The 17,126-nt window shown below is 52.7% G+C and overlaps 5 protein-coding genes across 5 annotated transcripts; 3 read left to right on the plus strand and 2 right to left on the minus strand.

Annotated features, from left to right (window-relative positions):
- Positions 1 to 4,067: 4,067 nt before the first annotated feature.
- Positions 4,068 to 4,910, plus strand: A1O5_12204 (uncharacterized protein; the record flags this gene model as incomplete). The annotated part of the gene is made up of 2 exons (XM_007752773.1): positions 4,068 to 4,096; positions 4,151 to 4,910. The coding sequence occupies 2 exons, from the start codon at positions 4,068 to 4,070 to the stop codon at positions 4,908 to 4,910; spliced, it is 789 nt and encodes a 262-aa protein (XP_007750963.1).
- Positions 4,911 to 9,873: 4,963 nt separating this feature from the next.
- A1O5_12205 (uncharacterized protein) lies at positions 9,874 to 10,167 on the minus strand (the record flags this gene model as incomplete). The annotated part of the gene is made up of 1 exon (XM_007752774.1): positions 9,874 to 10,167. One exon carries the CDS (start codon positions 10,165 to 10,167, stop codon positions 9,874 to 9,876), a length of 294 nt encoding a protein of 97 aa, XP_007750964.1.
- A 555-nt stretch (positions 10,168 to 10,722) lies between these two features.
- A1O5_12206 (uncharacterized protein) lies at positions 10,723 to 11,688 on the plus strand (the record flags this gene model as incomplete). Its single annotated transcript, XM_007752775.1, has 1 exon — positions 10,723 to 11,688. One exon carries the CDS (start codon positions 10,723 to 10,725, stop codon positions 11,686 to 11,688), a length of 966 nt encoding a protein of 321 aa, XP_007750965.1.
- Positions 11,689 to 12,083: 395 nt separating this feature from the next.
- On the minus strand, positions 12,084 to 14,393 carry A1O5_12207 (uncharacterized protein; the record flags this gene model as incomplete). Its single annotated transcript, XM_007752776.1, has 4 exons — positions 12,084 to 14,033; positions 14,098 to 14,181; positions 14,259 to 14,280; positions 14,335 to 14,393. The coding sequence occupies 4 exons, from the start codon at positions 14,391 to 14,393 to the stop codon at positions 12,084 to 12,086; spliced, it is 2,115 nt and encodes a 704-aa protein (XP_007750966.1).
- Positions 14,394 to 15,002: 609 nt separating this feature from the next.
- Positions 15,003 to 16,632, plus strand: A1O5_12208 (uncharacterized protein; the record flags this gene model as incomplete). The annotated part of the gene is made up of 4 exons (XM_007752777.1): positions 15,003 to 15,197; positions 15,249 to 15,970; positions 16,030 to 16,241; positions 16,301 to 16,632. The coding sequence occupies 4 exons, from the start codon at positions 15,003 to 15,005 to the stop codon at positions 16,630 to 16,632; spliced, it is 1,461 nt and encodes a 486-aa protein (XP_007750967.1).
- Between the last annotated feature and the right edge of the window lie 494 nt (positions 16,633 to 17,126).

The following is a 17,126-nucleotide window of genomic DNA, read 5'->3' on the forward strand; positions in this document are numbered from 1 at the left end:
GCTGGGACAACCCGACTTGTCGGGATACCATGATTTCAATCTTGTTGAATGGTAACACAGCAGCGCGGAACAGGAATACAGTGGAGCATCCTGTTTCCTCCAGCTGCCAAGTCGCCTTCTCGTCTCGGTGTTTGGGGGAATCGGTACCTACTGTAGAACTCGACGCTGGCTGGCGAAAAGAAAGACTAGGCCCGTCTCACGGGCTCAGGTTTCAAGGTCCAACACTGTCAGAATCGTGTTTAATAAACTTTGTGATTTGCATCGTTACCGCAAAAGACAGGAAGGTGCGGTACAGGTTGGACAAGTCACGGCACGAATAGAAGATCAGTTTGCCGTCAGATTAGTTTAGGGCTGACGATAGCTCTGCATCTTTGCTGAGAAATCGGTGGGGATCCGTCACCTTGTCCGGCTGCTGCAAGGTCTTCTTCTGTTGGAGATAGAAACAACAACGACTTAAGGCGTGATGAGCACCCAGCCCGCATCCTACCCAGTGTGCAAGTTGGGTGTATGCGCGCGTGTACTCGTATGTTTGTGGTTGGCTGGTGAAAAAAGCCACTGATCACGCACAATCGAACGTGTCATATTTTTGAACAGGGGTACTGCTCTGCCAGCACCCCAAGAAGGCTGCATTTGACCAAGTCGGGATACAAGCCCAGCAGTCTCCTGGGTAAGTAGGTAAGTAGCAGTCTGTGTCCAATGACTAGCTCTTCCAATTTGCGGGGGTATCGGTGGCATCAGCGGCCAGGCTCAATAGGTAATAGGTTTGGATGGGTTTTGGCTCTCGTATTCGTTGTTTCTTTTTTCTCCTAGGCAAGGACTCGATAGGCGTGTTGCAACGCAGCGCAGCTCTTTGCGTCAGAGCTCCTGCTGGGGCTTTGATCTTCCGTCTTCCGCGCCGTCAAAGAGGGGGGGACCAAGGGAAGAAGAAAAAAAAAAAAGGGAAAATGAGAATCATTCGCTGCCCATGCGTTGATTTGAGAGGTCTCGCCCGATGGGGAAAAAGGAGTCTCGCAGCTCTTCAGGAGCAATGAGGCAGTGCTCGAGGTACGGGAGCGGCTTGTCGTTCATTGCATGCGTTTGGACTGAATACGACGCAATATTTTCTTTTTCTGTTTTGTTTCCCAGGGAGTGGACCCCCCTTATTATTCATTGTGCCCTCATTCGCCTGCCCTTCTATCGCATCTGCAGACAAATGGTTTTCTCAGGCTCGAGATGATGATGGAGGCGTGACAGGTTGCCGCAGATGGAGGCGGGAAGACTAAAATTTGGTGAAATGTGGAGGTAAGCCTGGAGACTGGAGCCTGGAGCCTGGCAGCACTGAATGGTACCAGGCAGCGTTCAGACCTCAGTGTTGAGTGCAGGGTTCGGTAGGAAGGTGGAGGGCAGGCAGAGGGGGGAGTCAGCTCCTACGGGAGCTTGTTGCAGCGCCGCTTGGGCTGTCAACTTTTGGTTGTCCCTTGGTTCCCCGTACCAATGACAATTTCGCTTTAAGAGGGGCTTAGCTAAAACAAGGCTCGTGCCTTGTTCGCGCCGTGGTGGGCAAGGGAGGGAGCCAGTGAGCATGCACGGGCGGCACCTCCTAGGTACTTACTTACCTACTCTTGGCTACTGTCCTTGTAGAGGCGAGCGGAGTTCGCTAAGATGTGCTTAGCTGCTAAGCTGCTAAGCTAACTAACCTGGAAGCTCGGAGACATCTTCCACCTCGCTGCCCGTACCTAATGTCTGGGAAGGCAGGAGGAGGAGGAGGAGCTACTCTGAAATTTCTGTTTTCCTCTGTCTGTCATCTGATTGCCCCCCGTGAAGCGCACATTACCCGTCTCTTGTCCCGTCTCGTCTCGTCTCGTCTCGTTTTTCGCTGTGGAAACGTCACCCTCCTGCCTTGTTCAGTTTCTTTCCGGCGTACGGAGCACTACTGGGTACTGGGTACCTAGATAGGACCCAGTACACAGTAGTTCCTTCTTCCCACTTGGACCACTGGAACAAGCCCGTTCCTTCCCGTACCCATCGCCGATCCCCCCGTAGCCTTGGCCATTGCCTAGGCAGAATCGAAATCCTTGGGTCTGGCCACGCGAGACCTTGGTGAGCTCTGTGCGACCGGTGGTGACGTCGAGAAGCTGTGTTCTTTTCGCTAAAAACTCAGTCTATTTTCCGCTCAGATCAGATCGACAAGTTGGGTGCTATTGGTGCTAGGCAAGGTCACGGTGGATATGGACACGGGTCTCCTCCCCTTCGAAGAGCCCGCTGGAAGCTAACATGCAAGGAGCGCCCTCCCTTCAGCCTTCCCTAAGTACAGGACGCAGTCCATAGTTCAAAACCGTGCATGGGCCTAAATCCAAGCCTCCAGAAGTATGGCCCCCCTTTCGCTAAAGCTACTGAGTACTGTAGGTACTCGAGTTGAAACCATGAGCATGGAAAGGAGTGAAGTGTGGCCTGCCTGAGTGCCTAGCTAAATGAGCCGCCCGAGCCGCTAATGAGCAGAGGTGCAGGTGCCAGGGAGCTGGGGCCCATTGGGGCTAATGAGGGACAAGCTTGAATCACGACTTACAGCTACTGTACCCAGTACCATGCAACCCTGAGAGCCTGGTACATCCTGGCCAGCCGCGAAGACCCTTTCTCGCATGAAAGCGCTGTACCAGAAACCCCCCCCCTTGGTGCCTCTCTGGATGGCCCGGCCTAGGGACTAGCAGGCCCAAAGCGAACCATGGCAGCTCCAAGTTGGCCGGGCGAAGAAGCCAAACTGCATCCCCTTTAGCAGCGGTGTCCATCTCCGAATTTCAACGATGATCCGAAAGGACGGGTGCGTCCTGGGCAAACCATCCTCCTCGCTGTTCTGGGGCCCTTGGCTGGTCTTGCTCACCAATGGGCATCATAGCCATGATGGCCCGTGGCTGATGAATGGCACCAAAAGAGCCCCAGGTTTAATGCAGCAGACATACGCGCAACTATCGACCTATCGACCTGTTGAACCCATCGACCCCTGGCCCTGCCTCCATCCCCCATCTCTTCCCTCCCCCAAAGAAAATAACAGTAAGGTATGCCCATGAAGCTGAAATCCATCGAACCTGATCCCGCCCACCAGCCTTGAAAGCTTTGAAATCTGCATTCCTGCAACTCGGTGTTACATTTTTTCCCCTCCTCTGGTTGCCAAAGAGAAAGCTGCCCATCCTGCCCGTGTCAAGCCAACATCATCAACCCTGTCCGTTCCACCTGAATCCTTGTCTCTTTGAACCGAATCTCTGTTTCCTCTGCATGTTTGGTTCTACCTCCCAATCTACCACATACAAGTACGCGCCCGTCAAGAAGGGGACCACATCTGTCTTTGCTTCCTGACTGGCCTCATCGCTGCATCCAGCTCGCTCTCTGGTTCGTGCCGGCTGCTTCTGTTAGTTCCCCGGCGCCCAGTATATGTGTCCCACAGCTCCACTGACACGTTCTCGCCCTCCCAACGATAACCATCTCGAAGCTCCTTTATATCTGCTGCATATCTCGCAAAGCTGACAAAATACATCCTCGCACTGTTCTTACCACTTGATCTGCACGCCAAAGACTCTGGAGGCTTCTTATTTTTGCGGCCGAAATACTGTCAACTGGTAATAGAGCTGTTGTTCTCGTCAGCTTTTGCCGGTTCCACAAAACTCGACGTCGGATTGACTTCCACCCGATCCATCCGTCACTTGTCATTCCCGCTCCACAACCGAAACAACTTGCTCCAGGTCGCAGTTGAACCCACGGGCACCCGCGTCCGCAGACTGAACTGTTGAAATAATCAAAAAGCTCGTGTCAGCTCATCCCCGGACCCTCGCGACAGATTGCCAAATCAACTAAAACATTGGGTCCTTCTTAAGTGTCGATAGGGCTGACAGGCATATCACCGTGTGCTGCAGAGTGGCCCCCCTGACATCTAATGCCTTACTTAGCTCTCAGTTGCCTTAATTCTGTCGTTGCTTCTGAACCCTATCATACGTCAGCCTGATGCCAGTATTTTATATTGGTCGACTTCTCGCTCACCACTTCGAGTGTCAGCAACGGAAGAAAACTATATGAGTTGATCTCGAGTCAACGAAACCATGATCCCATGGGTCACCTTCTGGGGGAAGTAAGTCTCGCCTTCCTCTGTTCAGCGTCATTCCTTAATGCTCACATGCTTCAGCCCACAGGAACCTGACTGGCGAGTCGATCTGCACGCCGAAAACTTATACTACTATGTCGAAAAAGGCCCAACTCAAATCGTGCGCTACCGGGATTCCCCAATGCTTTGGTCGGCGGATGAACGACAATATGCCATTTCTCAACTCGGGACCAAAAGTATTGGTTACGAAAGTGAGCACATTGCCGGGTTACGGGAAACCCTTCAGTGGCTCGAGAATCATTTTGCAGCCCACTCAACGCAAGAATCCTGTCGCCCGACCTCGCCTCACTCCGAATATCTGAGAGATCTCCCGAGTCCGGCGGACCACTACAGTCCCTTGCCGCCACTTGACATAGATGACGAGCCTCGTTCTGCAACGTCGACGCCCTCGCCAATCATAGAACAGGAAAGGTCCTCACGGTCTCCCTTGGCTTTACAGGAGCTTATGAATCCCGCACCACTTACCCCCTCGAGCCTGAAGAGAAAATCGTCTGATGAACTTCTGCCAACTATCCTTGCCGATGACGAGGTTGAACAGGTCCCTGATCTCGAAGTCAGTCTCCCGTTTCACGCCCACACTCTGAAATACCCTCGAGCAGGTCATTTCATAGGCAACCCAGCAGGTACTCGGACACGCCGAGGCGTGAGAATGCGACGAGCACGATCAGGTCAACGGCACCATTCATCGCAAGATCCCCTTGAGACGGAGCAATTCGAGAAGGATGGCCAACTACTTCTCAACTTGGCCCAAGGCCCCAGGTCTCTAGGAAACCCAACTTGAGCAACCACCACCAAGGGCAAGGATAGAAAAGCAGCAGAATGACGATATCGACGACTTCGTCAACGTGCCGTTAAATATCACCCAGTCACTGAATCTATTGACGATTCCTCTTCTCGGGATTACGGCGTATGTTACTTTCGAGTCATGATCATCACCACCGGGCATTGTATCTCACCTCTATTGATGCAGAGTACAAGAGCTTCAGCCGTCTTGGCGGGGACCAACAGCACCGCGGATCGCCAACTCTGGGGACACAAGGTTGTCATGGGAGAGTTTTGGCTAATTGTTATTTTCGCTACTACATTTAGGATGACGGGTTTTCGTATTCCGGCGATGGATACTAGTAAATACCCTTGATGGCCAGATGTCCAGAATGTCTTGCACGGAGTTACAAGGATTTTGTGCTTCTCTTCCTTGGGTCTGAGAAGCTTTTAGCGACGGCGCTGGAAGGAACTTTTCTCCACATTCGTCCTTTCTTTTTTGAGTGGATAATGGAAAACGTCGATATTTTGATGAGCCATGGGAGGAAGCAAACCGTGTGTCGGCCAGTGAACTGGAGGCATCTCCGGATCCTCATGGGAGAGGAGGAAGGGCGAAGGATGGGAGAGCCGCTCAGGATGGGCTTCAGTCAGCCATCAAGGTCCACCGAGCCCAACATCAGGACTTGTGCAAATATGCCCCGCTATCCATATATACATGTCGAACATGCGGTCTCAGTCTTCAATGAAGCCATGGACTTTGTTACTGTTTTCGACATCCATGGCCGCTAACCTCCCGACCAGTCTTCCCTTGTCTTAACACCCCTATGCCTCAATCTCAGCAAGCGCATTCCTGAGGTCGCAGGTTGCAGAGGGCTGATTATTCACCATCCACCAGAGTGCCTACGCGGCCAAGTTCCGATCCAGAAGGACATCTGATCTTGCGCAAAGCCGGCCGCAAAGGGAGGGGGGTTCCCCATCCGGCTTTCCTTATAAGGCAGGAACCCTAGGGAAAATATTAGCAGGTGGCAAAGATCCAGATACAGCCTTTGTGGGCGATTAAGCGAAGAAAGCGTCATGGCTCCGGTGGGTGTTTGTTTCCGGTGCCGCCGCGTGGTAGCACATCAAAATACGCCATCTGCGACACACTAGAGAAACAGGTACGGACGTCACTCCTGTTCTGCGAAGACTGCGCGCAGCGTGTGGCCGAGTTTAACTGCTTACTGTACGCTCGAAGGGAGATCGACCGGGCCCACGCCGACGGCATTGCGGGAAGCGGAAAAACACACATGGGCAGACTATGTACCCAGCAAGGCTGCTCACGCCGCTGGTCTGACTGACTACTTACCTGCCTGACTGCAGAGTCCGGTTTCTCTCTCCGTACGGAGTACTGGTTTGTACTGGGTACCAGGTCAGGAACGATCCAATCGGATATCAATGGCCCGACTGCCCAATGCGTCCTCGCCTGCTGACGAGCTTACTAGGTGCTCCTGCTGGTGCTGGTGGACGGCCAGGAGGGAGATGTTAGCCGTCGGTTGGAAGAAAGATGACTCTCTGGTTGCGGCGAACCAACTAACTACTGGACCGAGCTCCACGCGTTTCATCGAGGGCTCGGGGGATTTGTAACGAGCGGCCCATCAAAAGGACGTCTCAGCCTGTCAGGGCTTGTGAGATTGCGTAGGTACACAGCCATACGTGTATGTTTAGGTGGGGGCTCAAGTACCTTTATTTCTCAACTGCCGTCTGACACTTTCGCAGATTTGCACCGGTAGGGGTAAGGCCTGGCGAGAAAAAGGAGATGGTGGAGCAAGAAGGTACCTAAGTAGGTACTTGTCCTCGGTACGGAGTACTACTCGCTACTTGCAAATGCCACGGCGGGCGAACATTCCTCCCGAAAGGGAAAAAGGAAATGAACCATACAAAAACAGATATTGCCCTTTTCTTCGGGCTGACTACGGAGGACTTGGGGTCGTCGAATAATCAGGCGGGATTGAATAGGTCATACCGAGTACATAGCAATATGTAGCACCAACAACCGGAAGCAAGCCGCATGAGACCCCGAGATAGACACTGAGCACACGGGACGAAGAACGGAGCAGTCTACGAAGTTGAGAAAGGTGAAAACAGTCTCTCGTCTTTGGAGGAATTGTGGAGATGGTAACGACTGACTGAAGGCAGGATTCAACGCCAATCCTGGGCTGCATACTCAGTAATACCATAAGTACTTGGTACTCCAGACCTATCGAGATCAACGTTGCGGATCAGTTTAATATTACTACCTACCGTATAAGGAGTATAGGTACCCTACTGAGACCGCAGTGAGTTCCCCCGCCATCTCAACGAGGCACAGATTACTATTCAAATAATACTACGAAGCAACAACAACAATTTCAACATCAACATCAACAATGATTACAATAACAATATTAAAGCAGCGACTGTGAAGGGCGCGAGGGTGATCTTGTAAAAGGAGGACTAGCCTCCTGCCTGGCTGTGTCACTCAGAGAAACAAAGTCATACCTGACATAACCATAATCAACCCTGCCTGTGGTTGTTATTCAAGCGTTTCTTTTTCTTTTACGTTTCTTCACATTTCACTTTTACTTCTTCGCCCAAAGTATTTCCACATCAAGCGTGCGTTTGACAAGTGTGAGTGCGGCCGTGTGTCCAGGCACCTGAACATCCAAGCAGGCCGTTGATCACGTCCGGCGACCACCATGGCTCCCTAGTTCCGTCAATTACAGCGCTGCCGACCCCAAGAAACAAAACCACCACTACGCTTGTCTGGTGACTCGAAAGTGCATGCGCTGCACGTGCGCCGTTACGGTGTTCTCTAGGAAAGTAGCTAGGTAGGTCCCCAAAAAGTGACAGGTCATATGTCCTACTCGTATATGCACAAAGCCCATCTGGAATGGGACTTGGTCATTCGGGGTGTGAGGATGTGCTAGGCGAGCGGCGTGCAGAGCAGGGCGAAGAGAGTACAGCCACCAAAGAGAAACAAAGAAAAGAGAACTTCCGCACCGAGTTCAGCTGGCACCCTGGTCGACTATTTGGAATTGCACCATTCACCAAGTCAGTCGGTCACCATCCATTATCCGCAGCTGGAAATCCCTTCCGTGGGATGGATTCCGACCGTTTCTGGAGCACAGGGGCCAAGGGAGGAAGGGTTGGCGCCAGGGGAAGTGCGGAAAAACAAAAGGCATTGTTCGGCGTCCGCATCGCCAACGCGCAACGCGCGTGCGGGCCCGGACATCCACTCGAGACGACGATGGGTAGTGGGTAGCGGGCAATGGGCTCCAGATGGGACACCTCGTGGCTCCCTGCTGATACCTATGGCCACCACTACGCACGGGGAATGGAGGAGGGGAGTGCCTACATACCAAGACCTCCGTAGGTACATAGGTACTGTAGGGGTAGGCAATACCTACTGGGTAGAGATTACTCGCGAACAAATACCTGATTGCCATACCGTTTGATCCTACTATGTACTTGTAGCAGAGGGTGAGTGAAGGCCACTTTAACCGACCCGACTTGACCCGACCAACCCGACCTCTGTGGGGCGTATTTCGACTCCCTTTGATCGGCTGCCCCTACTTCTCAGCTTTGACATCTGTTGTAGTTCAGCTTCAGTGGATGTGGCAAGTTCCTACCCTACTGCTGGTGCCTCATATCTGGTTGAGGTACCCAAAACAGCTCCCAACGACTTTCGGTATAGCGCTAAAAACAAAGCATTGCGGTGATCGTAGCCTAGCCAGCCCAATCCAATGTATCTCTGACGGAGACACGCCAGAGGTCAGTACCTGGGCAGGTTGCAAAACTGGCAGACTCTCGCGCACGCATTGCATCTTTCTCGTTAAAATCTCATCGCTAGGGAAATAGACCGTACCGGTACCCGGTACTGGCTACTACTGTCACTATCCTGCGGCTACTGTACCTGCCTTCACTTTTCTCCAAACTCTCCTGATTTGCTCTTCTGGCTCTTTAGTTTGCCTGCAGAGTCGCCAGTCTCCTCGAACTTCAACTTGAGTTGTGAGACTCGACTCGGTACCTTGGGCTGAGGAGCGGCGATGGCGTTTCACAGTCTAGAGTCGCGCTATAACTAACTATCTCTTCATCGACGAAGGCCTGACCGAGACTTCGGCCGAGATGGGATTGCGGATACTATTTCTGCTTCATAGCATGGTCGCCGAAACCGGTACTGCTCTGCATGCTGTCTATTCAAGATCTGGTGATTAAATAGCCCACCCCCTAACTGAAGATGACAAAATGAAATACTAAATGAAGAGATGGTGGTTATAAATAAGAAAGAGGACAGAGAAATTACAACTCAGGGACCTTCACCATCCGCTCAACCCACCACTTACTCGACAGACATTTGACCAGTCTATACCCTTCCCCTATGTCGACGTCTATGACAACGTCACCGATCCTCATCGTCACGCTCTCGCCGAGAACTAGGGCCCAGGATGCTAGTTCTTAGCTAAACTAAGAAGTTCTCCGCGCTCAAGGGTCTGCTCCCATTGGGGAGTCGGTTCTTCGAACATTTTTCCAACATGGGTTGTGGCCGTCATCACGCCGAGTCCTCCAGATATACCCGTGGCCGAAAAGGCAATAGGGGCCATTGGAGGAGTGAGTAGGGAGGTTGTGGTGACAACGGTCCCCATCCAAGCTGCGCTGGACCCAACGGATGCTCCCAGGGCGGCAGCTGTCCCCCACTCGCTAGGGGGTCGATCCATGTTACCAACATGTTTCAGTTCGAGGGAATGGGCGGAGGTTTTGTCCAAAGTTGGTAGGTTGAACCAGACATATGCCTTGGAGTCATGGACTAACCCTTGAACAGTAAATAGAAATAAATCAGCTGGGAAACTCAACGAATCTTTGATAAGCATAGGACTATATGCTGGAATTATAAGGTGAAATCGTGCTTTCTTGTCATACTTGTCAATATATTTTTCTGAGAACGGCCATTCACAGACAAAAGTGCATCAAGGCTTTCCGAGACACCGAGGAGATTTTGGGGACAGCGGCTTTCGGGAGACGATGTCTAAGAAGTATCCACGCCAATCGATGTCGGGGTGATACAAGAAGTAAAGATGCCGATTGCCATCTTCGTGGGCCACCGGTGTTTCGTGGAAGATGACATTCTGGACTTGCTTTGTAAAGGTCTTTGGAGCAGTGAGGCCCCTCTGAGCCTCCAGCTCACAATGGATTTTCTGGCCGACTTCTTCAAGAGCAGATGAACCTTGAAGGATTTCGACGAACTGAGCGACGGCACTCATGCCGTTGAGGAAAGCTGAAAACTACTCAGAGGCATTCTTGCGCTTGAAGAAGGTGGCGAAAGAATCCGCACATGTTCGGATATCGGGATGCCTTCTCGAAATGCTTTACCGTTAAGCATTGCTACGATCTGAGGCATCGCGTCCTCAACTACCCGACTATTCTATCTTATGATCCTTCATGTCTTGGGTTCTAGAATGGGTTGGGACTGTTCGTGTGCAAGCAGCACTACGAGTGGGGTGCATGAACTTTGTGCTCCATCCAGTGATGTTGGATAGCGATTCTCCGATCGCGATATCAACTCGCCTCCTCCGCAACTTCGCGATTTTCCGACAGCAAGGAGCACCGAAGAAATAGTCGTCCTCTAGGAAGGCTCCGACGACACTAGAAATGGCTGTGGCATAAATGTGTTTAAATAGGTGTGAGTGCACTTTCTCTTTTTACTATATTTTCTTTCAGAGGATATATCGCTTTGAGTGCAGCCTCTTGCGGACTATATTTTGCTCCAGAATACGCCATCCCTCTCGACGATTCCAAGCTTCAATTTAGTAGATGCAATGGGAGACTACAGATCTAGACCGAGCTCATCTGAGGGCGAGAAACCCCAAGTCCTGCAACCCTTCCACCTTACCGCCACTGGCTACAATCTCAATTACCTCCCCGAGTATATCGCCCTCCGACATGGCTTCTTCCGTGAGCAAGGACTCGACGTCAGGGTAAAAATCCCTACACCCTGGGACGGCGTGCTCGACGCCCTCGCCGAAGGCACCGCCGACATGGCTCTGGGCGGCATCTGGGTACCGTCCATGTACCGCAACAGGAGCCAGCACTACACCGTGTTCGCGCAGATCGCGAATCGCTGCCCTCTCGCCCTCCTCCGACGCGGCCAAGGTGACGGCTTGAAGCTGGTCGACATGGTCGGGAGTACCGTGCTGATGAAGTCGGGTGGTGGAGCCAGCGTGGGTCTTTTCTTCAAGATGCTCCTCCGCGAGAACGGCGTCGACCCCAAGTCGCTGGACTACATCCAGGACCTCGACGGCGTGATGCTAGGCAACTTATTCCAGGGCGGCATGGGCGACTACTTCATTACCGACAACCTGTCGGCCTTGGCCATGGCCGAGCACAATCCCGACGTCTCGATCGCCATGGAGATGGTCTCGCAGGGCGACATCCCGTGGAGTGTCTACTACCGCGAGACGGCGCCGCTCACCCCGGCCATCTTCGACGCCCAGAAGCGCTTCTACGTCGCCCTGGCCAAGGGCATAGACTGGGTACTCCAGCACGACGCAGAGTCGTTCCGGGACGAACTCGCCGAGCTCTTCCCCACCGTCCCCATCGACGTCGTCGTCCGCGTTACCAACCTTTTCCGCCGCAACGGCATGTGGACGTCCACTTCTGTGTCCCGCGAGGGTTTCGACCGATGGCAGCAGGGCCTCGCCGATGCACGCCTGGTCAAGGAGCCTTTTGCTTACGAAGCGATTGTCAACGACGAAGTCGCAGCAGCGGCACAGAGTGCGAAGTAACGACGCCACCACCATCCCATGGGCAGCTAGTCTAGTCATTGGCAACACGGACGCTTTTCACGTTCCTGGGGAGAGAGAGCTCATTATTCATATTCAATTTCGACTAACGTACATGGATAGACGGCCCGTGATCAAGTTTCTTACTGTGGCCGGCCACTAAAAGCGCGTCATGCCTTCAAATTCTCATAGAATTTTACAATTCGTATGTCTGAAGTGCTCCATCAGACTTATCCCTCGTTCTTCCTACTTCTCTGACACAGGTTCCTCGCATTTTGTAGATTTGATTAATCTTAACGGTATGCGCATTCCAATAAGTCCCAATCATCGCTTCTGATTCTCCACATACAGCTTGTTTCCCGTGTATATCAAACAGTCCCGCAGTGTGTCGAGAATTCCTACCCCCATCGCGCTTGCTCGTACCAGAGCTCGTTGCAGCCGAATCCCACGTCGCTGAAATCCATGTCCTGGCAATCGGGCCATTGCGCGGCAGAACTGAGCATCTCGCTAAAGGCGTCGGTGGACAGCATGCCCGACATTGTGTTGAGGCTGGTTTCGTTGGCGGTTGCGGACATGCCCCCCATGCCCATGCCCGTGCCCACGCCGCCTCCACGGGACGACGGCTGCAATTGCTGCAGGAGATCCTCGACCTGTTTCTCGAATTCGGAGTGGTTTTCGCGTTTGTTGCCCTCGGGGTCGACGGCGACGAGCCGATCAATCGTCGCCGCGGAGAGAGTCTCAAAGACGTCGCGGCAGCCTGCGGCACCGGGGAAGCTCTCCGACAGGGCGGCGAGCGTAGAGGCGCAGGATTGCAATGTGGAAATGCATTTGCTGACGGGGTTGCGGTCGCGGATCTCCTTAGAGAGCCATAGGCCGTAGATGGCGCCCAGGCCGGCCATGAAGAGGTGGTGGACCCATTTCCACAACACGTCGATCTTGCCCTCGCGCTGGAGGATCTTGATGCTTGTGATCAGCTTGCACGAGGCGTCAAAGGAAACAACGAGTCCCTCCGTCGACGTGTAGAGGACTGTGGTGTTCGGCCGGTAGAGGAGCAGGATCGCGTTGTTGTAGATGGCGTCCCAGAAGGCCTGGTAGGCGAATATGGACGAAGGATGGGCCTTGCTTGGTGGTGGAACATTCGTGTACCACTCCTGGAGACGGGGTCGCATGTCTTGGAGCCAGGCTGCGTAGTCTACCCTCGGGTAGGCTACCTTCGGAGACCAGGCTTGGGTGTGCTGGACATGCTTGATTTCAGACTCGAGTTTCGACATGCTGAACAAATGATTGTGAGCATGTTGGCTGTGCACGTCAAAATCTTTAGGCTCGCTGCCAGTAGTCCCCTGGCGAGATAGAGATACCGTCGATGGATCCGGAAGCGGGACAGAGATGCTTTCGTCGATAATGCCAAAGGGGCGACCGAGCGTGATGCACAAGACACGGTCAAATTGATAAGTAGAGTACCACAAGCGCCGGCGTTGGTATAGCAAGGTTGGAGCCATATTCAGAGACTGCTCTTCGGTTTCCCAATGCAGGCCCATGTCAATGCATAGTCGCAGGGCGATGCCAGTCAAATGCCACAGGCTTCCCCGAGAAGGATGCAGGGCGACGAATTGAGCTAATAGGAGAATAGAGCGGAGAGTGTCGAGATCGCTCTTTGAGTAAGTGATGACTTTTTCAATCCAACTGATTGCTGACCGGAAGCAACCCTCGCTTTGGATCGGCCGACCTCCAGATGGATTGGGGACGTCGAAGAGAGCGATGGCGAAGATCATATAGGTCGTGAAAATGTCCTTCTCGACTTCTCTGTCCGAGGGTGGGCGGCCGTTGACCGAGAGGTATGCGCTTTCAAGAGCTTCTTCCACTTCCGACCGCTCCACAATGGGCAGATGGGCCGTGCGGTGTTGGAAGTAGACTTCGACCAAATGATCCGCGGCATGGCGTGGTGGGAGAGAGGCTTCGGCTGCCGGCGCAGATGAAGACGGCTCGTACGAGCGCTGCTCAGAAAACAGAGGAGAGGGCAGGCGGTCGACGCGGATGGCTGCTATGACCAGCCTGGCGAGCGTGATGCCACTGCTCTGTCCCAGAAACCGCGGCTGTCTTGACGCTTCAGCGACGACGTTCCTGACGCTCCTGACCAAGTCCTGGAAGCGGCTCAAGCTTCCATCAGATGCGGCTGGACTAGATGCTGGAAATGGCTTCGGCTCAAGTCCCATGGGAGAATACAGCTCAAGAGAAGTGGCATTTTCGCTGTTGGCCGGGCTGCCCTGGGCGCGCTGTTGCAGTTCTTGATTCTCCCGAGTCAACTTCTCGACTTGCGCCTCTAGATCGGACACGTAGCTGCGAGGTATCTATGAGGCATTCAGTCCCAAGCAATCGGATCGCGGTCGACGTGCAGTCTGTATCTACACTCACCTCGGCTTGTTTCCCTGAGTGATATGTCAAGCACACAGCGTGTGCGCTTTCGCAATTAGAGCAGCTCGGGTATTTCAGATCACACTGTGCATTTCAAACCGGTTGCATGTCAGCGGCATGATCAGGATGCTCGGGCTGGAGCGAGTGCTATCAATCCCTACCTTCTGCTTTCTCCGACGGCACCTGTGCATGCACATAGTCAGCCTCGTATCGGCACGGACGTCCCATTCGACTCACCTCTGACACGCAGTCGCTCCTTTAGCAAGTCTTTGTCCGGCGCGCACTGGCGAATTCATTTGCGATGTCTCGAGCCCAGAACTCACGTTTCGCCCCTCCAAGTTGTCATCGTCGACAGCAACAAACCTGTTGGGTACGGGTAGATATCCAAGATATCCGATATTGGTGGTAGGCTTTCGGAGTAAGCCGATCAATGCCAATCGCCCATGCTACTAACAAACTCAGTAATACGAATGCTAATCAATGCTCTATCCAAGGGCGGCTGCGCGACTCATGACCAGAACTTGCCTTCCTTGCTTCCAAAGAACCAAGATCCTCAGCACGCCGGAAAAGAAAACACCTTCCATGCTTCGTCGGTCTTCCCATTGCAAATCTCTCAGATCTATCTCGGTCAACAACGGTCGTGGCAAGTTGGTTCGGCTTTCCCCGAAGGGATAGAAGTTAAAGCCTTATCATGCTGGCAAGTTGTGCATGTCTAATATTCAACACCAAAGTAATTCCCTTGCCAGATCATAGACATATGTGAATCTATACAGTCAAGTATATAAGATGAAAAAACTTGCCAGTCTTGCATCCACCGATCACTCGCGTTCTCTCACAATCTACGGCCCAGCTCCTCACATAGATTATCTCCGGCACAAGCCACCGAAATGCAATCCAAAGCAACAATGGAAACGAAGACCCCTGTGGTCGACCTCGACGTTAAGAGCCCAGTCAATGACTGTGCTTCAGAAGTAGCAGGATCAGCGACAGTCATAGATATCGACCCTGTCAAGGAGGCAGCCGCACGCAGAAAATTCGACATGTACGTCGTGCCGGTTTCGTTTATCTTCCTTGTGCTGTCCAGCCTGGACAGAAACAACGTGAGTGAAGTGCTTGCCCCCGCAAAAGCGCCATAACTAAGAGTTGATCAGCTTGGAAACGCGAGAGTCTTCGGTTTCGACCAAGACATTGGCCTCCATGGAGGCCAGTTTGGCAATATTAACACGCTGTCGAGCGTCTGCACCATCATCTTTGAGCTCCCCTGGGTTCTTGCGGTCAGGCGCTTCGGAGCCAACAAAGCAATCGGTACAGCATTCGTCATATGGAGTGCCAGTACGCTTGGAACTGCCTTCATCCACACCTACGGTCAAGCCATCGCCTGTCGCATGATTTTGAATGCCGCCGAAGCAGGCCTCGCTCAGAGCTTCGCCTATCTGTTTTCCACCATCTATCCCCGGGAACTGGCAGGAAAGCGGATCATGACGACGAACCTCGCCCAATGTGTTTCCGGTGCCTTTGGTGGTCTGTTTGCTTATGCTGTTCAGACCATGGGATCGAAAAATGGACTCGCGGCCTGGAGATGGCTATTCATTATCGAATTCTTGATCACTATCTTTATCTGTGGCATTGGCTGGATCTTCATCCCGAAGACGGCCGAATCGGCGTGGTTTTTGAACGCGGAAGAGAAGGAGACCATGCGTCTGAAGAAACTGCGCGACATCGCTCTCAGGGGAGCAGAGAGGTTCGAACGCAAGTGGATCAAGATTGCTCTTATGGACCCTTTTGTCTGGCTCCTGGGCATAGCGTTCTTTACCTCGTCTGTTGCCATTAACGGATTCGGTGTTTTCCTGCCTACTATTATTTCTGGTCTTGGGTAAGTGATTTACCCATACTTAACGAGCCCCTTCGAACAACTCGCTGATTTGGTTGAAGATATGCCTCCCTTCGGGTCAACTACATGACCATACCGGTTTATATTCTAGGTGCCGTATCTCTTGTCACTCAGGTCTACTTTTCCGATAGACTCAGAAAGCGTGGCGTCTTTATCGTCGGTTGTTGTGTCCCAGTTGCAGTTGGATATCTCCTCTGCGTAGGGACAGCGAATCCTCATGCTGATTACGCTGGCATGTTCATCCTCGTCCTAGGTGAGCTACATCAACCCATTTCTACTGATATATCGAGCCATCTAACACGCCTGACCCAGGGCTCTATCCCATCTCCACGCTGGCTGTGACTTGGATCTCCACCAACCTGTCCCCAGATAGCAAACGTGCAATCGGAATGCCACTGGCCTATTCCATCGCAAATGTGTCTGCTGTGGTCTCGTCACAATTATACCCCAACCAGCAGGGCCCGCGGTACATCCAGGGCAACGCCATCTCGGCTGGTTTGACTGTTGTCGCCGGGTTCCTCTATGGCGCATGCTGGCTTCTGTTGAGGCGCAGAAATATCAACAAGAGAAAGCTTATCGCTGAAGGAGCCACGACAAATGGCTTGGAAGGCGATAGGAGTCTTGAGACCATGTATATTCTTTGAGCGGCGCTAATACAACCGGAGAAGAAGCCTCTTGGGCGGCGGGAGAGCTCTGGGGCACTTGGAGGAAAGGAGGGATAACTGAAAAAAAAAAAAAAAAAAAAAAAAAAACGTATGCAGTCTCGTTGGATGGTCCAAGGAGCACATGGTGGATGTCGTAGATATAAAGAGGAGCATAGCTCCTTGCCACCTTCACCTAAGTTCATATTTCCGACATATCGCAACACCGTTATCCCAATGACAGTTAAGGTAGGAGCCACCGAACTAACTGGATCTGACATATTAGAATGGCGCACCTAAATTTGGGATGCCCCAGCTTATCACATGGATTTCACCATCTATTACCAAGATAAAAGTTAACCAAAGTCGGTGTTGTGACTGAACGAAGTTTCCAAGGCTGGCGAACTCCCAGAGAAAATCTGGAGTCGCTCAGGGAGCAGCAGGCGAGCCGAGGGCGCAGTCCTTGGTAGAGCGGGGACCGTTTAGTAACCGAGAGG

This window comes from Cladophialophora psammophila, assembly GCF_000585535.1.
Source record: "Cladophialophora psammophila CBS 110553 chromosome Unknown aczJe-supercont1.32, whole genome shotgun sequence".
Taxonomy (NCBI): domain Eukaryota; kingdom Fungi; phylum Ascomycota; class Eurotiomycetes; order Chaetothyriales; family Herpotrichiellaceae; genus Cladophialophora; species Cladophialophora psammophila.